The sequence below is a fragment of the Rattus norvegicus genome, chromosome 14 (genome assembly GCF_036323735.1).
Source record: "Rattus norvegicus strain BN/NHsdMcwi chromosome 14, GRCr8, whole genome shotgun sequence".
NCBI classification, from domain to species: Eukaryota; Metazoa; Chordata; class Mammalia; order Rodentia; family Muridae; genus Rattus; species Rattus norvegicus.
Window position 1 is genome coordinate 5,979,589 of NC_086032.1, and position 25,573 is coordinate 6,005,161.

Sequence of the window (25,573 nt, forward strand, 5' to 3'; positions counted from 1 at the left end):
AAGTATGAATTTCTATTCATTGATTTTGATCTCTGACTACAAGAATAACTGAGACGCGGTGAGATTCTGCCTATAAATCAATCAATGGGATAGCTGAAATTCCATGGTAAAAACTGGTACCTCAGGATAGAGGGACGGCTGAGCAGGGAAGAACACTGGCTGTTCTTCCAGGACAGGGGTTTGGCTCCCAGCACAAGCGTGAAGGCTCACATGCACGGAGGCCCACAAGCATCTGCAGATCTAGTTCCAGGGGATCCAGTGCCCTCTTCTGGCCTCTTCAGGCACTGCATGCACACGGAACATCATGAAGCAAAGTTTAAGGGAATCAGGTGGGCCATTAACTGCTCGTAAGGGGGCACCCTCCAAGGGAAGCCCAGTTCAGCAGGACGTCACTGCCTCTAAGGACAGTGGGAAAAGCTAACCATAAGAACCAGAAACACAAGTCACCAGCAGTGGGGTTTTATATTTATTGCAACTACAACTTTTCAAAGAACGTTAGTTATTTAAATTTTGTTCAGACATGCTTAAATATATACAAAACGACAGTCTCTAATCTCTTGAGGAGAAGGCGGAACTTCAGTGTTCCTCATCGGTTCAGGCACCTCGCCTTGTTGCAAGCATTTCCAGGCGGCCTTTGAGTGTCAGTTCTGCAGCACTGCTTCTGCAGCGCAGCCCCTGCCGGCTGGCTCGCGGGGACAGGCTATAGCCCGTGGCTGTCAGCAGCACAGTCCTCGCTCCAGTGGGCATCTCGCTTCTCTGCCACGAGTTTGATGAACTGTGAGTGACTGGCATACAGCTTGAGCTGGTCGCTGATGTCCACCCACTTCACCTTCCCCGCATCATCTCCAGCCTCCAGCGTGAGGTTGTCCATCGTCTCCCCTAGGTTCCAAAGACACAGCACCAAAAATAAAAAGTAAGTAAATGAATAAATAATAAATAAAGATAAGGCAGGACTGTTTATTCCATTTTTAATGTAATTCTGAATCTTCAAATAGTCTTACTAAAAATAAGATTAAATCATCATTATTAGTGGCCAAAGAATTAAAAAATGGAATATTCCAAAATGCCTGAACTATAACTAAATATTTGATGAAAGTGTACCAATACAAAAGTGTTTCTCCTTAGACAGGAGAGAGAGAGAGAGAGAGAGAGAGAGAGAGAGAAAGAGAGAGAGTGAGTGAGCTACCATTTTATATGAAACTCACTAACCTCCAGGATTACAGAGTTAAATATAAAAAGCCTAAAAGCAAATTTCTAACTCACTTTGAGGTCTTATGCTATGTAATTGGATGGCAAACAGCAAACTATAAAATATAATATATCTACAATTGAATTTACTGTTTATAAATGTCACCATTGCTAGAAATGTAAATGGCTATCCCTGCAGGTCAGATGGTGGTGTTTACCCAGTGTTTTAGAGAATGAATTCTCCCACTTACTCAATAGGTGTCAGGATGCCCTATGCACCAGACTCTGCTGCAGGCCCTGATAGATGGGGGGTTTACAGGTCTAGGACTCAGCTCAGTGGCCAGTGCCTGCCTACCAAACATGAAGCTCTGGGTAACATCCCAAACACTGGAAATGAGTCCCAGTGAACAGGGAGTGGCAGCTTACAGCAGCAATGCCAGCGGCCCAAGGACTGAGGCAGAAGTACTGATGTCAGCTCCGAGCCAGCCTAGGCTACATAATGACACTCTGTCTCAAAAACTTAACCAGAGGAGACAGAGAGAAAAGTATTCAAGGCAGCACACGTGTGTGCTTTATGTGTGTATGTATATAATCATGTGTGGCTTTATGTGTGCATATAAACATATGTGTGTATGTATATAAACATGTGTGTGCTTTAAGTGTTTATATAAACATGTGTTGCTTTATGTGTGCATATAAACATGTGTGTGCTTTATGTGTGTATATAAACATTTAGTATCATATACTGCCTTCTGTAATTTTTATTTATTTTTATGTGTATGGGTGTTTTGCCTGCATGTATGTTTGTGTACCACATGTGTACCAGGTGCTGGAAGAGGCTAGAAGAAGGCACTGGGAATTGAACCTGGGTCCTCAGGACAAGCAGCCCGTGCTCTTACGGCAGGGCCATTACATCTTTCATTCTTTAAAATGAGCAGAATCAAACTTTTCACCTTTATGAAACAGGTTAAGGACATGGCCGTGATGTGCAATGGGGTGCCACACTCATTAGCATGGAGATGACTGAGCTCACATCATCGTCCAGAACTGTAATCCCAGTGTTTGGGAGTCAAAGGCAGGACTGCCCATGAGTTCATGGCCAGCCTGGGCTATACAGTGAGCTCAGGACAGCCTGGGCTATGTGACAAGACTATCTCAAAACAAGAACAAGAACAAAGAAACAAACAGTGCTGGAGCTCAGGGACGCTGTCAGCAAACAGTGCCCAGGATGTGTTTTTAAGTGAAACGTCAAACAAGAAACAGAACATGCAGTTTAGCACTTTCTTATCTATTCACTGTAAATCCACAGCGCCTGAAGACGCCAAGGAGAGAGATGCTAGTTAAAGCTGGTAGTTTACTGTGTCTTTACATCTATTCTCTAAGTCAGTTTCAATTACTCTACCTAAGTAAAAATCACCATTGCAGTAAGACGGCAAAAGCCCTCCTTAGAAGATAAAGTTTTGGCAACAGGCACTGAGTGCCAGGCTGGCATCCATGCTCTACGTCTATCCGCACTGCAGTCCCCAGCACCACCACCCGCCCCCGGCCCTCCACAGCCATTACGAAGCTGTTACCTCAGGGCAGCCCCAGCATCCCGTGTTCTATCTGAACCAATGATATCTGGACTTCCTTTTACTCCTCCGACCACTTGACCTACCACTCAAAACAAAACTGTTTAATATCTGAGACGCAGAGTTCAACAGCCGCGTCTCTCACAAGAAGAAAGCTGAACTGAAAACAGAGTTCTCAGATCCAGCAGAGAACATGAGTCACTGGACATACCCACCCCTCAGGCAGAAAATCCCCTACAGCAGGGAGAGGGGACAGCAACCAATCTGAAACATACGTTCGATGCCCTCGTGAGCAATTCTTTTACCAACAGGGATTGGACCGAAGGAGGAACACACCTTAGCTCTTACCAAGGGGTCTCTTACAGATGCCCAGAGGTGCGGGGAGGACAGATCAGTGAGATGAGGGACAGGCCTAGCGCCTACAGCTATGGCCGAGAGCTAAGTCAGCGGAGCATACCACCAGGCAGAAAAACTTGTACAGCTCTACGCTACTTGCCCTAATTCCTTTTGTTAGATAAACCATGACCAATCTACACAGGCAAAGCAAACACATTAAAACTTATGAGCAAAGAATTTTCTTCTTACAGAGAAAGAAAGGTCAACCATGCATCGGATACATAGTGCACCTTCATCTCGGGGGAAAGGTCATCTGTTTTGAGCCTCACAGTTAAATAATGGATTGTGCCCAGTAAAGCTGGGAAGGCCCCATTCTAAACTCCATTGCACACATCTTCTATGTTCTTGTACTAAGGAATGAACTCAGTATCTTCTTGGAACTGCTGCAGAGAGAAAGGAGATGGTGCTGGAGTTTCCCAAGGCCGAGGAAAGGCCGAGAGAAAGGAGACCTCCCAAGTGCTGGCTGCCCAATGAGGACAAGTGATTAGCATAAGATTGGGCAACTCCGCAAAGAGCCAGAGGAGCTGGGAGTCCTCTGCAGTCGGTCTTGTTTCACTCCTCTACAAAGGAGTGCCAAATGCTTCAGACACTCAGCCTAGCAAGAAAGGACCTTCTGTGCATCGGCTGATGTGTGAAGATCTTAATCATTCTGAAGACAGTGGCTCCTTCTCTCCCATAGTGACAGTCTCCTGATAATTCTTAAACCTAGAGATCAGGAAAAGCGTGCACTCAACACACACACTTATTACATGCATGGCAAGCCCAAGGCCACAGCACAGGGAGGGTCGTACAGCAAGGTAAATGCAAAGGCCGTTTCTTCCCCATCACCAACTGCCCCACGCAGAGTCTCACCTGCTTTTGCAGTGACTGCTCTAACTAACTGCTGGGCTTACACTGCGTTACTCAGGCTAACCCGGCCTTAACTTCACATGCTACCAATGCATGGAAGACTTTAGTCACTGCTGATAAACGCTGACAGCTTCGTCCCAAGGACTCTTAATACCAACAACTTCACCTGCAGATGCGACCTTAAGCTCAACAGGTGATCGATTTAAAAAGCTGTATTTGTTTTTTCTCTCTCCCCCTTCTTCTCTCTCTGCACGCTGTCTTTTCCCTCTTTTTCTCTTGTCCCCTCTCCCTGCAGTGACTTCCCTAGCCTCAATCCTTGGGGCCTAAAAGCAGCTTTTCAATAAACCTGCCATAAATATATATGTTAAACTCTAGATCTGATGCTGTCCTAACAGACGTCTCGGCTTCAGCTGGTCCTCGAGGTCCAGTCATAGTTAAGTATAAAATTACCTGTCTCATCATGGTAGTTCACTGCCTCAGTCTCCATCCATGCGTTGTCAGTGTTCCGAGGGTCGTCGACATAGCCCTTATATATCTGTTTGCAAGAGGGGAGGCCAGAGTGAGGGGAGACGGACGAGCTTCCTTCCCTGGGTGACACTTGTAAATACTCTGCTGCACACATCACACTACTGAACTGACAGTTAAATGGCTAAGAGTTTCTGCTATATCACATGTTTTTACCACAAAAAAAAAAAATGCTTATAGATTAATATAAATGGGTGCTGGAGAGATGGCTCAGTGGTTAAGAGCACCGACTGCTCTTCCAGAGGTCCTGAGTTCAAATCCCAGCAACCACATGGTGGCTCACAACCATCTGTAATGGGATCCGATGCCCTCTTCTGGTGTGTCTGAAGACAGGGACAGTGTACACACATACATAAATAAACCTTAATATATATGGCACAGAATCCATAACATAGTTTCATAGACATGTTTATATTTCTCAGGGTGCAATGTTCTCTTTTGAGGCAGTTTTAAAATTCACAGAGTCCTCAGGAACACACAGTTTGTGAGGCCCTGGGGCGTAGCTCAGTGGTGGAGCATTCACAGTGTACTGGAGGCCCACGTCCGACAACACCAAGGGCAACTGAGGAGTCAATCTGAGCCATACTTTCTGTAAAGGTTCCATAAGATAAACATTTTTGTATTTTAATAATTCCTGTGATTATGACTTCATATACTGAAAGGTACATTGTTCTTGAAAACCCTAGATAATATATAGATAAATCTAAAAATTTAAATTTAAAGCTTATTGATACCGGAAAAAAAAAACTAGATCTAGTCATTCAACACAAACGTGGGAAGACATGAAAACACAAGGTCCCCTTGGGAGGCTGAGGAATGGATTAGGAGACCCAGTACTGGGTCACAGAGAGCTCAGGGCAAATGCTGGGCAAGCCCAGGGAGACCATGGATCCCTGGGGCTTCGACCATCTGTCAACCAGGCCTAACCAATGAGATCTCTGTCTCAAAAGCAAAGAAAATGGCACCCGAGAACAAAAGCTTTAGTCTTTCTCCTCAACCTTACATAGACAGACAGACAGACAGACAGACAGACAGACACACACACACACACACACACACACACACACACACACACAAAGACAATCTAGGCACACAGCAAATACTTAACCAAGCTGAGCTTTGTGTACAACCCTAAAAACACAACAAAGGTAAGAGATCCCTATTTTGGGAGAAAAACAAAGCAAACCAAATGACAGTCAAAAAGAAGAGAGACTCTGTCATTTCATTATTGACGCCCCAGGCTTTCTGTGGTGTTTCCTTTTACTGACACAGAGTATATAAACAATATAGGCATATAGACATAAACCTTAAATGATTAGCAATAAAAACAAATAAACCTATAATGTAAAGGGCTTTTCACAGCAAGCTGGACTTTTGTAAACAATGAGGTCTGTTTAATGGATTCTCAGTGTGTAAGAAAATAGCCTGTGTGTCTATCACGGCAAGGTCAGCCCTCAGCTAAGAAAAAGAGGGTGGGGAGGGCAGCAGTAAATGACCACGTGGGCTAAGGCCAGGCTATAACCCTTCAGCAAAGGTGCTGTGAGCAGATCCCAAGGCCCCACTCGACTGAGCCCGACTGAGCCCGACTGAGCCTGACTGACTGAGCCTGACTGAGCCTGACTGACTGAGCCTGACTGAGCCTGACTGAGCCCGACTGAGCCTGACTGAGCCTGACTGAGCCTGACTGAGCCTGACTGAGCCTGACAGAGCCTGACTGAGCCTGACTGAGCCTGACTGAGCCTAACAGAGCCTGACTGAGCCTGACTGACTGAGCCTGACTGAGCCCGACTGAGCCTGAGTGAGCCCGACTGAGCCTGACTGAGCCCGACTGAGCCCGACTGAGCCCGACTGAGCCTGACTGAGCCTGACTGAGCCTGACTGAGCCTGACTGACTGAGCCTGACTGAGCCTGACTGAGCCTGACTGAGCCTGACTGAGCCTGACTGAGCCTGACTGAGCAGGCGCTCCTTACCACAAGATGCTCCTGGCTGAAGAGTGCGTGCAGCTTCTCCTCGATCTCCCTCTTCTCCGCACTGGACTTCTGTAACGAGTTCAGGGCTTCCTCACCAAACTCCCTTTTCAGTGTGGCACTGATCTTCTCTCCGGGGTCCACCATCCCCTGCAGTCACATTTTTGAGAAGTGGTGAGCTTTGGCCCACTCCACACATATTTACTGAGTGGTACAACAAACATGTCTTATTGTATTTGCACACAACAGTTACCCTTACCCTTCTGAGAAGCACTGCTTAAAACCTCAGTTTCCAGCTGAAGCAGCCAAGAAAGGCAACTCATACACTGGGCCACAGTAATTGGTCCAGGGTTAGCCTATGGCAAACTGGGCCAGGCAATGTCACTTCCTGATGCTTTCCAAACTCAAAGTACAAGGCCTGGGAGCAAGGAAACAGCACAACGGCTCTTGTAGTTCATTGCAGCCAATGGCCCCTTCAGCAGAATGCACTCCCTTCTGAGGGCTGCCTCACTGCTGTTAGGTTTATCCAAAATGTTTCTGCCCAGAACCCATGCGACTCTCCATAGAAACAACTCCTTCACTTCCTTTGGGATGTCACTTAAATGTCACGTCCCCTAAATCATCTTTTACTTCCCTTCAGTTTTCTTTTACCAGCTACCAGCACTGTTCACTCATCTCACCACACTGTCTGCCTTTCCCACTGAAACGTGCCCGAAGGCAGGGCTGCGTGTTCATGTGGCTGCCATACCTCACGGCCTACAGCATTAACCCATGAAGGCAGAGTCAGTCAAGGAGACCAACAGGTCTCGGGATACAGCAGCTACTGTAGCTGCTCCCGTGACCGGAATTTTGAATGGAAATAAAAGCCATGCAATCATGGTCGTGTGAGCGAAGCTGGCTGACCCAGCTCATGGAAACCAGCCTACACTGGATCAGCCAGCTACAGCCTGTAACTCATCCTGGTTTTACACCACAAAGAGAAACACATCCTTGCCCACAGCAGGGTAAAAAGCGTCATCATTTCATTATGTTTGAAAACTGTGAGAATTCAACAAGTAATACTAAAAGCATAAAACTGAGTTCAGAGTAGTAGATGGACCTGACACAATGAAGCCAACCATAGGCCAAATATTCGAGGGCTCGCTCTCCATGGCTACCTTCATATGAAGGATGAGCACCTGGGCTCACCCAGCAGCAAGTACACAGGACAGAACACGGGCCTCAGTCTAGCCAAACCTCCTGCTCCTTCCAAAGACACCAGAATTGTCCTGGAATCCTGCGAGCCTTAGACTATCATCCTAAGGTTGGTGTCGGGGAGCTGGAGGGAGCAGGCTCCTCATGAGGGAGCCTCCCAGCAAGCAGCAAGCAGCGAGCACTGACAGCACCAGCAGCACCAGCAGGGGGCGCCATGCTCACCCCTGGGATCGCCCACTCTCCGCAGTCTTTCCTTTTGATGGCGACGAACTGCAAGATGCATTTCCCAGAGACAGGGTGTGTGATCTTGTTCCCGCTCTCGTCCCTCTTCCACCTGTGGGCAGGAACACAGAACAGCCAGTCATGCCTTCCCAACTGCCATTATCAACAAACAGGTTTTCTAGAGAACACCAAGCACGTTACTCCAGCGGACTCACAGGCTGTTCATTCAGTAAGTCTCTCTCATCGAGAGACGCACTGACTGATGGGCCTGTGTCATCTAGTATAAGTACACAGTGTGACAGGCAGACAGTGAGGAAATTGCCCAATGATTCAGTTCTTGGAACTAGTCTCCAGTGCTGAGCAATGCATGACTGTACTTAGTCACACTGCATGTTCCATATACCAAGTTTGCAACCTTCTACAGGAAGCCACAGCTGTTCAGTGGCCAAAGTCTTGATTCTTATACTGTTTATACTCTAATGTACCTCCTCGGAGCTGAGAAAGCCCAGATGCTTTAATAAACGTCTGCCGGGTGTGTTCAAACATTGACACCGCAACACGGCTTTGTCATTCACAAACTCATGTCTGAGAAACGGGCTCTCGGTAACTCCACCCCTGCCCCAATCACCCCATGTTTTAAGCGAGGGTACCGTGTTATGCTGGGCCACACCATGTAGCTTCTGCACACCAAGCTGGACACGCTTGGGAGACAATGCTTGGTGTACACCCGCAACACAAAACCACAGCTTGATTAACTGACTGCTGAGGACTGAGTTTGAAGGTTTCAGACAGGCCTCAAATTCATAGCAATTCTCCTGTCTCAATACGGGAACTACAAGCGTAAGCCACAACACTGAGCCGCAACTACAGGTTGTCCGTATAGCACAGCATTATGGTTTCACATAGAGTCCTGTGTTCTTATAGAACAAACATATAGTTCTACACACACACACACACACACACACACACAGAGACAGACAGACACATACACACACACACAGAGACAGAGAGAGAGAGAGAGACAGAGAGAAAGACAGAGAAAGACACAGAGAGAGAGAAAGAGAGAGACATACATACACACACACACACACATACACACAAGGAGAGGGAGAGGGGGAGAGAGAGAGAGAGCGAGCGCTGACGTCTGCATTTTTTTGATCACTCAGCTCTTTGCTACTGAAACGTCTCACCCAGTGTTTACCTGGTTATAATAGGATCTGCTGCATGATTTGGGCCCCATCTCCCCAGAAGACCCCGGCCAACTAGTCCTGTCCTCCCTGCAGGATTTCTAGGGTAGAAAAGGACAAAAGACCACCATGCAATCAATGAAATAATACATTCACTTTTAAAAGTCTAGCTTGACACAGCCTGTACCTGTGTACACGCATGTGAATGTGTGTGGGCAGGTGTGAGTGTACACATGTGTAGGCAAGAGTATGACATTTGGCCTGCAGTGTCCGTATCAACAGCTCTCCAGCTTAGTGAGGGAGGGGCCATCAGCCCGTCTCCAGCACCCTAGCTAGCCAGCCAGCTTACCCATCTCTGCTCCTTTCTTGAGTCCTAAGACTACAGGAGCCAGCATGCCTGCCCAGCTCCCCTATGGGCTCTGGGTGCCCAAACTCCTGTCTCTAAGCCTGTCTGAGAGCTTTATCCAACAGGCCATCTTCCCAGCCTGCAACTAACTTCTTAATCTAGTCCACAAGGCGCTCACACCCATGATTTTTACTGCTGATAAAACTGAGTGACTTCTTGTATGTTTTGTACTAAAATCTCAAGCATTTCTTTTAAGTCACCAGGATAACTGACAATAATTTTTTTCTTTCAAAATCACAGGACAGGAATGGGAGGTGAGCCACAGGAGCCTTGATGTTAACATTACTGGGTTTTACTTGTCTTTTGAATTACGTGTGTATGTGTGTGTGTGTCTGTGTGTGCGTGTGTGTCTGTGTGTGTCTGTGTGTGCGTGTGTCTGTGTGTCTGTGTGTGTCTGTGTGTGTCTGTGTCTGTGTCTATTGGAGAACAAGCTATAGGAGTCCACATCTCCCTCAACCATGTGAGCCCAGGGATCCTCTATAGGCGGATGGGCAGGCGGGCGGGCGGGCAGGCAGCCTTGTCCCAGACCTTACCTACTGGGCAATCTCACCCCACTCAACAAAGCTTTAATTTTAGTCTTCCATGGCTCATGTTTGCATAAATTCTTCCTTTACCCATGAGTTCATATAATAAATAACCAATGAAAACATACATTTCAATCCTTTTTATAATTTATTAAATTAATTACTTCAACCTTCAAGGTAAAATTGTGAAACCTCTTTAATTCCTGTGTCTAGCACTTACTAGTTGTATGCAGACTGCTAACATTCCTTCCCAGTCCAAGCTCAGTGCACATGCGATTACTTCACATGTGTAAGTTCCGGGCCGCGCCTGGCCCTTACAGCCATGCTCTGAAGGCCGGCACCTTCCTTCCCTCAGAGCCACCGTCCCTCTGCCCAGCACCTTCCTTCCCTCAGAGCCGCCGTCCCTCCGCCCAGCGCCTACCTGGGCCTCCCGTTCTCAATCTCGTACAGGCCGTTCTGGCTCTTCCTCTCCACATGCCCGTCCTTCTCATTAAATCTGGGAGAGAAGCTACTCTCGCTGCAATGAGAATGACAATTCGATAGAGCAACGGTTAAAGATCAGCCACAGCTCAGCAACAGCTCACCGCTCTTCATCACAAACATAGAAATAGCAAAAGCTCATAGCACTGAGGTCTGATTTCAAATCACCTTACTCAATCAGAAAAGACCCAAGCAGAAAAAGATGCAGTGTTATGAGCCGTGTTGTGCCTCTTGAAAGAAGAATGGAAGCCCCTCCCACACAAGCAAAAATGTCACCAACACAGACCCATCTGTGGGCACACTGTGGCCACTGCTGGCCCCCACACAGTTCCAAACTCAAGACTTCTCTGAACACTGTGGTATCTCTACTGTTCCAAAGCAACATTAATCACTTTAATTTAGTGCATATTGGTTAATGCTGTCAAACATCCATATTATCAAAATTCATAAGAAGTGACTTTATCCCATCAATTGTAAAAGAAATATGATACGTAAACAGACATGATCCTCTGGAAATGCTGGAGATGCTGGCCTGAACTGCATGTTTCCTAGGCTGCACCTGCACACTTCAGAATGAGCACTTATGTTGCCTCAGCAGGAACACTTTGTTAATAAACAGTATTAACAAACTTGCAAAGAGGCCAGGCACGGCACACACCTTTAGTCTCTGCTTGGGAGGCAGAGACAAGGGGATCTCTGACTTTGAGGCCAGCCTGGTCTACAGAGTGAGTTCCAGGGCACCCAGGGATACACACTCAGAAACCCTGCCTTGAAAAATAAACAAACAGGGCTGGAGAGATGACTCAGTGGTTAAGAGCACTGACTGCTCTTCCAGAGGTCCTGTGTTCAAATCCCAGTAACCACAAGGTGGCTCACAACCATCTGTAATGCCCTCTTCTGCTGTGGCTGAAGACAGCTACAATGGACTCATATAATAATATGAATGTAATTACAGTATAATGATAAATAAATCTTTAAAAAAAAACCACAGAGTTTAAAAAAAAGAACAAAAAACCCAAAAACCCAAACAACAAAACAAAACAAAACAAAACCACCCTTGCAAATAGACCCAGAACCCACACAACTCAATGAATCTCTATATAGTTGGCAGAGGCACTCAGAACAGAAGCTGTGAATTTTTTTTTTCTATTCTTTTTTTTTGGAGCTGGGGACCAAACCCAGGGCCTTGCGCTTGCTAGGCAAGCGCTCTACCACTGAGCCAAATCCCCAATCCCGAAGCTGTGAATTTTTATATTACATTTACACTTTCTGTATCAAATATATTTTATGTACTTATCTACCACCCAAGCCAAAAAATAAAAAATAAAAAAATCCATGAGAATTAGAACAAACGTGCAAAGAGTAGCTGCATATGCTCTTTTGTGACTCCTGTCCATCACCTGCACTCAGCCCTCACTCTGACCACCCCGACACGGACACGTTTACATATGTACATACAGTTCTTGATAGACTGTATGAGGGAGGCCTGGGGCTCTGCTCCGAGGAGTTATACACCCCAACCGTCAGCACAGAAAACAGTGCTGCTTGCTTTCTGACTTTTTAATTGATACACAATCACTGTGAATACTATGGGTACAGAGGGGTGATCCGATACACATAAAAGTGTGATTTTGATGTGCTGTCCACATTAGCCATGAGCACTTACATCTCCTTCACAGTTGCCATTTCTTTACATGGAGAGCTTTCTCTCTTTTCTCTTCTCTAGCTCTTTGCAGCATATATAACAAAGCACTGTGAACAGTAACGCCCTCTATGCCACAAGACAGCAGAACTCACTCTCCCTATGGACTCTATGTAGGGAGCTGCTGGTTATCCAGTCGTCTACTTCCGCTTCCTGGCCAGTAGTTAGCACCCTCCTAACACCTACCTCAATCACTTCCTCTTCCTGGTCAGTAGTTAGCACCCTCCTAACACCTACCTCAATCATTTCCTCTTCCTGGCCAGTAGTTAACACCCTCCCAACACCTACCTCAATCACTTCCTCTTCCTGGCCAGTAGTTAGCACCCTCCTAACATCTACCTCACTCAACTGCTTTGATTCTTATTGTAAGTGTGGGGCCGTAGGGGGTCAACCTCGAAGGAGTTCAGTCTCAGGATTCTCATCTACTCATTGAAGAGCCTCTTACTGGCTTGGAACTGGCCAAACATGCTGGGCTGCTGGCCAAGCTCTGGAATCCCACAACCCTGCTTCTCCAGCACTAGGGCTGCAAGCCCATGCCATCCCTCCTGGCTTCTTCCATTGGTGCTAGAGCCCAGCTGCTTTCACAGCAAACACTTTACCCACTGAGCAATCTCCCCAGCCTAACATGTCAGACCAACAGACGGTCTGCCTCCCAGATTATGAAAATAGAAACGATGTTCTAAAAATGTTATATAGTGACTGGCTCATAGTGAGTGCATCAAAAAAGAAAATGTTATCATCGTGTGGTCTCAATATTGTAGAACCTACAAATCTGATCTCATGGAGGCTGAGGGCAGCGTGGAGGCAGCCTACTCAATGGGCACTGAGGAATACTTACTTACACAAGGTTTAGGGTCCCAGCAGTACTATACACTAGAGTGACGTCAGAGCAGCCATGGACTATTGCAAAAGGCTAGAAGAAATTATACACTAGAGTGACATCAGAGCAGCCATGGACTATTGCAAAAGGCTAGAAGAAATGATGCGGAATGCTTCCAACTTAAAGAAAGGATGTCTGAGGAGAAGGCTATGGTTGTTTACGCCGATTCAAATGTGTACGTGCATCAGAACATCAATACGTGCAGTCTTATGTCTTTACACGTGAGCTAAATACAAACGTAGGCTGAGAATTTACCTTAGTGGTAGATGCCTATCAATGCCTGGCACAAAAAAAAAGTAAACTAAAATAATTCAAATAATTCGAGTGAATAGATAACTTTTAAGAATGACGTTTAGGCAGGGCTGGGGATTTAGCTCAGTGGTAGAGCGCTTACCTAGGAAGCACAAGGCCCTGGGTTCGGTCCCCAGCTCCGAAAAAAAAGAACCAAAAAAAAAAAAAAAAAAGAATGACGTTTAGGCTGATTTCAGGCTGAGCGCTTTGCCTGCATTTATTATGTGCACCATGTGGGTGTCTGGTGCCCATGGAGGTCGGAAGAGGGAGTTAGAGCCCTGAAGCTGGCATTATGAATAACTGAACACCACCATGTGAGAGCCGGGAACCAAAACTGGTCCTCCACAGGAGCGGCAAGTCCTCCCGACTACTGAGCTCACTCTCCAGCTCTAAAAGAAAATAATTCTACTATGGTGTTATATTTGTCGCTTACACGAGACATAAAGGCAGGGGAAATGGGATGACACTTCTGAAAAGGCATAGGGTTTTGGTTCCGTGGGAGGGCTGCTGCCCCGGCAGTGACCACAGCTGGTACTGAGGGTAGCACCTGAAGCTTGCTGAAGACAGAGCTCGAATGTCCTCACTGCAGGAGAAGCCTACGGGCTAGAGATGGCTGTGTTAAGTGTTTTACTGTGGTAATCATTTCACAGTGATGCGTGAACCAAACCTCTGGGCTGTATGTCATATCCATATAACTTTTGTACACCGTAGCTCGGCAAAGCTGGAAAGAGAATAAAAGGGAATGTAATCCTAAACTATGAAGCAGTCCGGCTCTCGCAGGGACACCCAGCTCTCACTCTCTCTCCTATCTCTCCACGCTCCCGTGCCCGTCATCGGGTTCTGGTAATCTGGAAGAGAATCTGACAAGTGTTTTCACAACCTCAGATGTCAGCCCAGCTCTGTCAGAAACAACAGAGGGGCACTGTTAACCCAACTAGAACATGTAAAATCAGAGGCCGCCACTTGTCATCACTCCGAAACAACAGCAGCGATTTCAAACCAAAATAGATTCGCCCATTAGGGGAAGTCCTCACAAAACATGGCGAAGATTAAACAAGCATGGACTGGTCGGTTTGGGAAAATTCAAGCAAATGTAGAAATGGACTTGGAAAAACACCCAGCATGGAACAAAGCGATTTTTTCAAATATCAAATGATAACTTAAAACCCTGACTTTCCATCAGTCTTAGAACCAGCCACCCACTTATCTGCTCACCTGATCTGAGGGTCTGCCCACTGGGGTCCAGCCAACACAGAGACCGCGGTGTACTCCACTGGGTTGTAGTCCTGCCACTCAACAAGCCAGCCCACCTTCTCATTGGGAACCTTGCTTCGCTCGACTTTTGAACCTGGGTAAGGAGATGTCCGGGCCTTGTTGTGGGAATTGTCTTTGACACCATTAGAACCAGACATGATGTTGGCTTTAAGGTGAAACCCACAGGATGGAAATGGGTTTCTAAGGAAAGGGAAAGAAAAAAAGACATCTTATAGACATTCCAAAAATATATGAATTAAAGAGCCAAGTTCAAATATCCTAGAAGCAGGACATTTTTCAATCTCAAAAACTTGTAAAAAGAGGAAAATAATAGATGATTACATGTGTGTAATTGTTCTTCCAGAGGACTCAAGTGTGATTTCCAACCACCTATAACTCAACTCCAGTGTATCTAAGGCCTCTGACCTCTGAGGACACCTGCACTCCTATACACCAGGCACAGGAGCATTAAAATACAAGACAGGATGTGAGGGCGATCTGGCTGCGACATCTGTCACCCCATTGATCGCCAGGGTCGATTCGGCTGATCTGGCTGGCTAGGCGGGTGTCCCCTTCCTCCCTCACCGCTCCATGTGCGTCCCTCCCGAAGCTGCGCGCTCGGTCGAAGAGGATGACCTTCCCCGAATAGAGGAGGACCAGTCTTCGGTCAAGGGTATACGAGTAGCTGCGCTCCCCTACTAGAACCTCCAAACAAGCTCTAAAATACAAGACAAACACTTTTTTTTTCTTCAAATCAAAAAGTTCAAGTTAAGAACATGTAATATCCACAAAAGGTTTTTCAAATATGAAGATTTTTAAAATTAGCTAACTCTCGACTGGAGAGCTAACTCCGAAAAATGCTTGCCACGCAAGTGTGAGGGACTGAGGTTGGGGCCCCAGCACCAACACAGACACTGGAACTGCAAGCACACATCTGTCACCACAACACTGGAGATAGAGTAGGCAGAGAAAGATCAATAACCAGCCAGCCTAGCCCATAGGTGAGCTCTAGGTTCAGGAGGAGACCCCATCATGACAAGGGACTAAGACCTTGTCCAACATCAACCTCCAGCTGCTACACACACACACACACACACACACACACACACACCACCCATAAATATTTAAAAAATAAACAGTAAAATATATGCAGACTATGCGTCTTCCCCACAGAGACGTGCTAATCCATTTACATCTGCTCTCTAATATGAGACAGTGCTGGCTATTGGAACAAGAATACTTACTGTGCACATATACAGAGCCTAAATATTTTTTATTGTATTACAGGACTGTGCAATCAACAGATAGGAGTTAGGAAATTAATAACATGCATCTTACGAAGCAAATACCAGTTCCCTAAGACTGGCAAAAGAAAAAGAAAGAAAGAAAAAAAGAAAAAGAAAGAAAAAAAGGAAAAGAAAGATAGATAGAAAGAGATCCAATATCTGCATGCTGCTACGAACTGAAGAAAATCTTCAATACTATAATTCATAAGAGATAAGTGTACACCTGCAAAGCACTTTTCGAAGCGCTGGAAATACTCATCTGACCCACACAAATCCTTGCTCTGGAAATGTCTAGTATTTCCTGTTGCACCTCTGCTTAATGTTTAGGTAACACGTACATGTGAGCGCATGAACAAGCTTATGCCACTGATAAAACCTGTTGAGAGCCGGTAGGTAACCTGACTTTCCAGTTTTTACTAATAAAGATTTTTGAAACTAGGTAAATCACAAATTCTCACCGCAAAACTATTGTACTGCCCTGGGTTTCCCTTCACTGTTAGTCACAAAATTGTTTTTAATATATTTTTATTCACTTATTCTTAGAGAATTCTATACATATAGATGCCTCACACTGGAGACATGTGTGTGTATGTGTGTGTGTGTGTACACATAATTGTATTTTGATCATACACCCAACTCCTCCCAGATTCCCACCCAGCAGTCATGTTCTCCTACATTTTTATATTTTATTTTTGACTTTATGTATGTGTTCGTGCATGGGGCCCTGCAGGAGGGCAAGGGGATAGCAATGGAGCAGGAGTTTATACCTAACTTGAGAGCTGAGAATGAACGGGGACCACCCACAAGTCCACCAGAGCTCTTAACTGATGAGCTATTTCTCCAGCCCTCTAGTGGCTCCTTCTGTTTCTTTTTAGATAGCCTTTTTAGACAGTCTAATTAGTGCTACCTACATAGTCCTGGGTGTGGAATGTGGCCAATCCATGAGGGGCCACACCCCTAAAGGAAACGGTAGTCACAAAACTCTTGAAATTACATGTCTCTAGTTTCTCCCCAGATGTTTTACAATATTAGATCAGCAAGCACTCAACTCGTACTTGTTGACTCAGCTTTGGGCTGTTCTTTGGAATATGCAGTTTCGGTTCTTGATATACTACTTTAAGAGTTTCTTTCCCTGTCTTACTAAAGAATAAACTCCAAACAGCTTTACACTGTTCTGGTAACAATCGGAGGTGGGGTGGGGGGGGGGAATGCCATTGGTGATTTCCAGAGAGCTGGAAGTTCTTCCCTCCACAAACCCCACTGAAGATGTATAAAAGGAAGTTAACTCACACCATCAGAGAGAGGACACTCTGATTAAGGGGTTTTTAAGCATTGTCAGGAAGGCAGAAAACGGATGGAACCGTGGGGCCTACAAACCAAAGGAAAAGTAATTCTACTATCAAAAAAATGAAGGAAGATGTCACTCCTGTTAGGAGAGCCCACAGAAATTTCAAATTCGGTCTCACACACCGACCAAAGAACCAGGGAACTGACCTCTTTCCCCTTCGAACTGAAGCTTGGTGAGTTTTGCCTCCTGGATAAAGTCAAGTTTGAGGCGTGGGTGTACGAGTTTTAAGGAAAACAGACACTGGTGTCAGAGAACTTAACAGAACCAGGCTTACAAACTTTCCAAGTCACTAGGAAATAAAGTTGTGGCCACCTTGCTCAGGAGAGAAGGGAAAGAGCGAGGTTCCCAGTCCCCAGGCACTGGCACACACAATTTCCAGTCTATCCAAAAGCCAATAGACAGCGCACAGAAAGCACTGTCTGCTACGCAGATTAACAGTATACATGTTTCCATTATATGGATTCAGTATCACCCCTAGCACAGGGCGACACGCCACAAATGCTCTTTAAACTCTGGCGATCTCTGAATTAACGTTGGCGCCTTTATCTAGAAGGACAAATTCGAAACTCAGAGATCGAGGAGGGTCCTTGCTATTGGGTTTTCCAAAATTGACTACGCCAGCACAGCCTACATAACCTTTGGGAAAGGAAGGAGGGGATCGCAGGTCCACCCGAGATCTGGGAGCCGCAGCCCATCCTAGAAACGGGGTACCTGGGTGCGGGGATGGCGCGGCAGCCTGAGGACCGGACAGTTACGGACGCGAGGGCCACCGAGAGCGACACGGTGGCTACCGCCTTCCCCAGGGAGCGGCCAGCCATCGGCGCCAGGCGAGCGGCCGGCGAGGGGTCTGAGGTGTCCGACCTCGCCGGGAGCCCCGCCGCGAGCCTCACACCAGCAACCAGCGGGCACTAGGACCCCGCCGCGCTTCCCCCCAGCGCCGGACGCCGACAGCCAGCGGCGCCCGCAGCCCCACGACGTACCCGGCGCGCGACAGCGCTTTACGGCGACGCCGCAAACCAACCTGTGTGCCCAGCCTCTCCGTCTGCGCAGGCGCACGGAAATGCTGAGGCGCGCGGCTGGACGCGGAGACCGAGAACACTGAGGCGGAGCGGAAGGAGGGTCAGGGGTGTGATGTGACGGACGCTGCGACCACGTGTTTCCAGGAGAGGAAGGCGGTACGGAGTCACGTGAGCGGTGCGAAGTTTGAGAAGACGTAGAATGAGTCAGTGGCGGTCGGTGAAACAAGGTGGTTTGGGCGATTCATGAAACACGGTGGTTTGGTTTCCAGAAGTAATGTTGGCTTGCTTTTTGAAACTTGCCCACATAGCGGATTCAGAGACCGCCTGTGAGCAATAACTGTGGGCTTCCCATCAGTCAGGTGATCCGGTCAGTCATGTGACCGCTCCCCCCGGAACCCATAAGGAGGGACCCCAACCCTGGAACGCACTCTGAGCTCCCCAGAGTCCCCTTCATCACGCTGCTGTCCGTGGTGTATCTCTGATAAGCCTCTTGTCCAAAAGGACAGCTGGCCTCAGTGTCCCACTCTTGAACCCCAAAGCCAAAACTTCTAGACGAGCTGTGAAATTAGCACGCGGTCTGGATAATAACGAAGGACTGAAGTTAATCAGGTTGAAAGTGGTAAAGGCGGCTTGCACTCCAGCTTTCGTTGGTTTATTTGTCGGTGACACAAATTTTTATTTGTCGGTGACACAAATTCTAAGTTTTAAGTCTATCGTCAACTTTGGCCTTTCAAAACACACGGTAAGGCACTGGCTCTTAAAGCCAGATCAATCAAATACTAACTGTATTCTGAAATCCATCTTGGGATGGGACAACAAGAAGAAACAAAGAAGAAACGACTCTGCCGTAACGGTTTACAATACTTTAGGGCATTGCTTTCCAGACTATGCTACACCCCTTAAAATACCCGTTTAGAAAAACCTAAATTTTCTCCCACCCCTAACCCAAACCTGGTTACTTATAGGTAACTACCTACAAAGTAAATATTATACCTTTTATTTCTCTGCACTTTGGGGCGCAAGCCTACCACCCCACAGTTTCCTAGAGATATGACAGGTGTTCTTTGAGGTAAGAGCACTCAGGAAGATAAATCACCTCGGGCTCCAGCCCCTTCCAGAGATGGATGTCTTCAGCTTGCTCCACTGCTCCTGTCCTGAGAGACGAGTTTATTTCTCCTCTGAACAAATAACAATTAAGAACCCATATGTCCCAGTCCTAGCCGTCAGCACACCCATGAACACCGTAGATCCTTCAGCATTATCCCCTGGCCTTCTACTTTTCTGAGTCCAGTCCATAATGTAGGCTTTCTTAAAGCAGTGTATCCAGTAAACAATTTCCTTGTGACTTTTACTAATATCTTATACAAGCTTTTTTTTTCCAAGATGTATTTACTTTTAAGTGTATAGGGGGTTTGCCTGAATATCTGTGCACCCCAGGTCGTTAGTTCCCACATAGTCCAGAGGAGGACTGGAGCTACAGGCAGCTAGCTGTGCACCATTGTATAGGTGCTAGGATTTGAACCCAGGTCCTCTGGAAGAGAAGCAAGCCAGTGCTCTTAACTGCTGAGCCATCTCTGTAACTCAGGCATTATTTATCGTTGGCCGCTCTTTCAGATAGCATTTTTCTTAACGAATTGTTGACGTTAAAAAAAAAAAGCATAGTTCTCACTGCAAAGGGTCTTAGTTTCTTCTGGAGCAAAATATGAATTCCTCTGGCCCCAGGAACACAGATTTAGATTACCCCAAATATCATGTTCCTAGCGGTAACAAGTTTAAGTTTCAGTAGCAAAAGAACAGAGTCATAAATTAAGACATTTTAAATACATGAATGGAAACAGGTTACAGCAAATCAGTGAAATCCTCTAATTAAGACATCATATGTTATCTGATCTTTGGAATAGAGTCTGTTTATGCATTAAAATGGGGTTTATGTAATAGTCACACAGAAGGCAATAAATAGCTCTTTAGATAGATAACCCAAGACAATTTGACTCTGGACCTGTAATTTCAACTCTTCACAGTGATTGATTCCTAAGCAGTTAACCAGCCCTATAGAATATTAATGTAGTCGTGACTTTTTCTAGGAACATCAGTTCAATGTGCAATTGAAAGCAGATCCTAGTAGCTTATGAATGTAAATTCCAGCTCTCAGGAAGCTGGGGCAGAGGGATCAGAAGTTCAAAGCCAGCCTGGCCACATAGAAAACTTTATCCATAAAAAGAAAAAACTGTATTTAAAAAATAAATACCAAGCCGAGCATGGTGGCACTCCAGCACTCCAGAGGCAGAGACAGATGTACCTCTGCAAGTTCGAGGCCAGCCTGGCCTACATGGGGAGTTCCAGAACAGCCAGGGCTACATAGAGAGTCCCTGTATCACAAAGCCCTCTCCTAGAGGGGAATGAACAATAACTAGTAGTAACATCAGACTAGGGGAAGTGCTCAGCGGCTGGACATGTAGCTAAGTTATTAGAGTGCACAAAGCCCTGGAGATGCCCGGTGATCATCTTATAATCCTCAAGCAGGAGATCAGAAACCCAAGATCATCCTTGAACCACATAGCACAATCCAGAGGCTATGCTGCCTCGAGAAAGGAGAAGAGAAGAGAAAGACCAGCCAGAGGAGAAGGGGTGAGCTAAGGGAGGCCCTACAAAGGAATAGATACTCTCCTGTGGGTGGAAGTTACTGATTGAGAAAGGATCACTGTCCATTATAAAAGACATGTCTGAAGCTTTCCTGAGACCGAAACGGTTAGCAGAGATGGAAGGATATGAAGTGGCTAGCCACTGGACAAGCTGGGAGAAGAACAGGCCATCTAAGAGCCATCCGCTCTGGGCTAGGAAAGAGCTTGCCTGTTAACAAGAGGAAGGTGGGCACAGTGAAGCATGGTAAGCAGGGGTTAAGCTGCAGAGAGGCTGAGAGGGAAACCTGGGTGGACACCAACGACTTCCCAGCTGTGGTTCCCGTGGAAAATACCTACAGTAAAACATCATCTTTCCTACACTCCCTGCTGCCCCGTGGCCCTTTGTGGTCAGTGAGATTAAGGTGTAAATTTGCTGTGTGGATCTTGTGAAAACTTGAGGTTTCCATGGTGAGAGAGGGGGCCTGACTTGCTTCACAAGTACTTTCTTTATCCCTGCTGGGAAAGGGGCAGCTCTATCCTGTCAGAAGCTGTGCCGAGTAAGGTATAATAAGAAGGAAATCTCAAGCCTGGACAACCTTCAAGAAGAACAGAGGAAAACAAATTACAAATTTCTACTTGGCTAAATTATGGTTGGAGATCATATGTATGTATGTATGTATGTATGTATGTATGTATGTATGTATGTATGTATGTATGGCAGACGTGTCACATGAGAGTGAAACATCTGGTAAGGTTTTTCTAGATGCCCATGCTGTAAAAGCCACTAAGACCCACAGATTTAGTCTTCACAAACTAGAGAAGTGGCTGGGAGTGGCAGTGTTGCTTTTAATCCAAGAAGAGCCAGAAGCAGAGGCAGGCGATCTGAGTTCAAGGCCAGCTGGGTCTAGGCCAGTTAGAGCTTCATAGTAGGTGCAGTCAAGAAAAACAGAAATTGAAACTGGATAAACAGAAATTATCATGGTGGGGCTGAGTACCTGGTAGTCAGTTTTCCATGATCTCGATGAGATACATGAACATGCAGGACGGTCTAGTTGGGGACATGGTTTCCCATGGCTGGTTGGCCCTGTTGCTCTTGGGCTTGTACCCAAGCAGCACGCTGTTTGCAGAGTACAAACAAACTGGTCACTTTGTGGCCAGGATGTGAAACAAGAAGGGACCGGGGCCAAGGTCCTAATACCCCTTGAAGGGCAGTGTCCAAACCATCTTCCAACAGGCCTGCCTCCCAGAGGTTCCACCAGCTCTCGGTAGCACCGCATTCTGGGAGCCAGACTTAAACATGGTCCTCCTGGGAACGATGACTGCTTTCTTGATGCGTCACTCACTCTCACTTCCATCTAGCATCATCAACCAGGTCAGACGCTTCCCCCTTCACCCCCACTAGTGAAAACTTTCCTCTTGCTCCTGTGTTCTTTTAGCTTCAGCCCACAGGTTCTGCTTTTTGGTAAGTTAATGGGAGATGAAAGAATTTTTTTAAACTCTCAATTAACAAAGCTTGGCTTTCAAGATTAATCCTGTGCTAGAAATTTGAAAATCCCATTTGACAGTCAAGCCTTTGTTCTAATTCATATCTTTCTTCCCCTCTGAAACACTGAAACTATTATTTCAATGGAGAGAGTGCATCAGGCAGTGGGATATGAGAATATTTTAAAAACTCATCTAGAATATTTCAAAAAATTACTCCCGTGGTATTATTCATTTGATTACACAATTTGAGCAAACTGTTTAACCTCCCTGTGTCTGCTTCTCCACCTGTGAAGTGAGGAGCTGTGACAGTCCACACAGTGGAGCTCTGAGAACCAAGCCTGACAGTTCATAAAATGCCTGATGAAAGTCCCAGTAACTTTGCCTTTCAAGCACTTCCAATATCATGTCTACAATCGACCATGCCACGTCCATGCTACCTCATTCATTCTCTAGGGCTTCGGCTGTGGTTTTCCCTGTGGAGGATGTGGGGAGCAGGAGGGAAGGATACAGACTCAGCACCAAGTTGTACTTAGGTAACTTGTCCAGGTTCGTTCAGCATGTCTAATAGTTTGAAAAGGGCCGGAGTGTTCATTTTCTTTCGTAGCCGTAACAAATCGGTAATCTGAGTGTGATATGTATTCTCTCACAATTCTAAAACTCAGTAATCAGTTTCATCATTCCAAATTCAAGATGGCAGCAGGCCCTCATTCTCAGGAGGCTCTTCAGGAAAGTCTCTAGGTCCTTGTAGCTACTAGCATTCCATGGCTTGTGGTCACATGACTCCAGACCCTGCTTCTTCTGCCTTTTCCATCCTGCAATCCAGGGTAACAAGCCCATCTCAACCTCAACATCCTTTTTTTTTTTTTTTTTTAGATTTATTATATATAAGTACACTGTTACTGTCTTTAGACATACCAGAAGGGGGCCTCAGATCTCATTACAGATGGTTGTGAGCCATCATGTGGTTGCTGGGAATTGAACTCAGGACCTCTGAAAGAGCAGTCAGTGCTCTTAACCACTGAGCCATCTCACGAGCCCCAAATCAACATCCTTAATCACACTCGTGAAAGCTGTGACTTCCATCAGTTAATATTTACAGGTTCGTGGAATTTAAGCCTAATACATTGGGGGATAGTGTTTGCGCTTACTATACCATGATTCAAATTTAGATCTGAATAACTATAAGCTTCGATTCCTAACTAAATATGTGTGTGTTCACTATGAAATACTTTGTTTCTATAAGCACTATAGCAGATTATAGATATAAATGGAGCAAAATCAGTCACATTAGTAATCAGGCTGTCCTTACAAACCAGTGGGTTAGTGAGGGGATAGACAGTGGTTTAAAAAGAAAATCTTAGTCACACGAATAAATACCAAGCCTCAAGTATGACGTGTGTCCTAACTAAAGAGTCGTGCTGCTCTGGTGGGGATGGGGGTGATGATGAGAGAGCCGTCATGGCTGGGAAGGTTGGCTCTAAGAAGCAACACTTGATGTGAGACCTTAAGGAAGAGTAACGATCACTAGACATGATATAGAAAAAAGCCTTGAACCGCTTGTGCTGCAAAAGATGCAGCACATTAAGTGCTCAGAAAATGAGTTCCCTCTTTCCCTCTGTTCCTTAAAGAATCTGCTAGGACATTGCCGGAGAGAGGGCTGAGGTTAAGAGAACTGGTTCCTTTTCTGGAGGAGCTGAGTTCTATTCCCCAGCACCCCATAGTCACAGACAGCTATCTGTAACTCCAGTCTGGAGGGATCCAAAGCCACCTTCTGACCTCCTAGGGCACCAGATAGGTACATGGTGCACAGACATGCATACAGGCAAAACATCCATACATAAAAATAAATAATAAAAGTGCTACTAATAAAAAAATAATCTAGTAGGGCAGCTGCAAGATTATTCTTGTCAGTACATTGCAAGTACAATGTGGCTATACAATACCCCTTTCCTCAGAGTCTTCCTAACCAATAGTGTGTGCCTGTAGGGTACCCACCCCCAGAGTCTTCCTAACCAATAGTGTGTGCCTGTAGGGTACCCTCCCCCAGAGTCTTCCTAACCAATAGTGTGTGCCTGTAGGGTACCCACCCCCAGAGTCTTCCTAACCAATAGTGTGTGCCTGTAGGGTACCCTCCCCCAGAGTCTTCCTAACCAATAGTGTGTGCCTGTAGGGTACCCACCCCCAGAGTCTTCCTAACCAATAGTGTGTGTCTGTAGGGTACCCTCCCCCAGAGTCTTCCTAACCAATAGTGTGTGCCTGTAAAGTACCCTCCCCCAGAGTCTTCCTAACCAATAGTGTGTGCCTGTAGAGTACTCTCCCCCTCAGTTTTTCTAACTTGCACTGCAGCATATCATACAACATTGTCTCCAGCATTCATAGTTGAGTAGAATAAATTTTAATAAGTATATTCTATTTGTATATACTTAAGCAATGCAGAAACCAAAAAGCAAATCCTTAGTCTACCATGCCAAGAAACAAGCATTTTCTCAGTTACACAGCATTCTAAGATGGGACACATCAAGGATGTTCAGAGAGCCCAAGAAACACTCTGCAACTAAACAAACAGCTTTGGTTTATCTCAGAGTTACTGTTCAACAAGACAGACTTGTTCATGTTTACAGTGTGTTGCTATGTGTTGCAAGAAAGAGATTTCAGGAAATGTGCTTTTGTCATTGAAAATAAGTACTTTTCAAGGTTTTTCATCAACATTTTTACATGAAATAAACTTATTTAAGCAGCTAGTTGGAAACAAATATGCATGAATTTTGTTTATAATAGTGTTCCCTGTAGTGTGTGCTCCATAAGGAAACTCCCATCAATACATTAAGATCAACTAAAAACTAAGTGATGAAGCCAGGCTTGGAACATGTGCCTGTGTTTCCAGCAACCACAAGTCTGAAGCAAGAAGATCATGATATTGAGGGCAGCTGGGTCTAAACAGCAAGACGTATTTCAAAAAAGACTGGGACCACTTCAGTTATTTTGAGTATGTACAGTTAAATGAAGCCACAAGCCACGTGTAGTATATAACCTATGTGAATACCCAAGAATTATCCTGGAAGACTCCTATTGTCTAATTTCCACTTGTAAGACATTAGCAAATCCTATTGCTTAGATTCATTTTCACTCTTTCAAACCTCAGTCACTCTATTCAAACCCACCAACAGCTTTTCCTTG

At 45.8% G+C, this 25,573-nt stretch overlaps 2 protein-coding genes across 8 annotated transcripts in view; one reads left to right on the top strand and one right to left on the bottom strand.

The window, feature by feature from the left end:
- Positions 1–453: 453 nt before the first annotated feature.
- Nudt9 (nudix hydrolase 9) lies at positions 454–18,410 on the bottom strand. Of its 4 annotated transcripts, none has more exons than XM_006250630.4 (8): positions 18,293–18,410; positions 14,599–14,838; positions 10,452–10,547; positions 9,115–9,201; positions 7,914–8,025; positions 6,501–6,647; positions 4,455–4,539; positions 454–879 (listed from the first exon to the last, which is right to left on the bottom strand). In XM_006250630.4, exons 2-8 carry the CDS (start codon positions 14,793–14,795, stop codon positions 701–703), a joined length of 903 nt encoding a protein of 300 aa, XP_006250692.1. In that variant the 5' UTR covers positions 14,796–14,838; positions 18,293–18,410; the 3' UTR covers positions 454–700. The 4 variants fall into 4 exon arrangements, with proteins under 4 accessions (XP_006250692.1, XP_006250693.1, NP_001006992.1 ...); XM_006250631.5 differs by having other exon boundaries at positions 18,252–18,336; NM_001006991.1 differs by lacking the exon at positions 18,293–18,410 and adding an exon at positions 17,983–18,183.
- Positions 18,305–25,573, top strand: part of Hsd17b11 (hydroxysteroid (17-beta) dehydrogenase 11) — a 49,924-nt gene continuing 42,655 nt past the window's right edge. The window contains exon 1 of one of the 4 annotated variants that reach the window (XM_006250629.5): positions 18,305–18,517. The gene's annotated coding sequence lies outside the window, so the exon portion shown is untranslated. Of the gene's footprint in view, positions 18,518–22,129; positions 22,284–25,573 lie in introns of those variants that run through there. The other 3 variants (XM_063272893.1, XM_063272894.1, XM_006250627.5) reach the window with 3 other exon arrangements.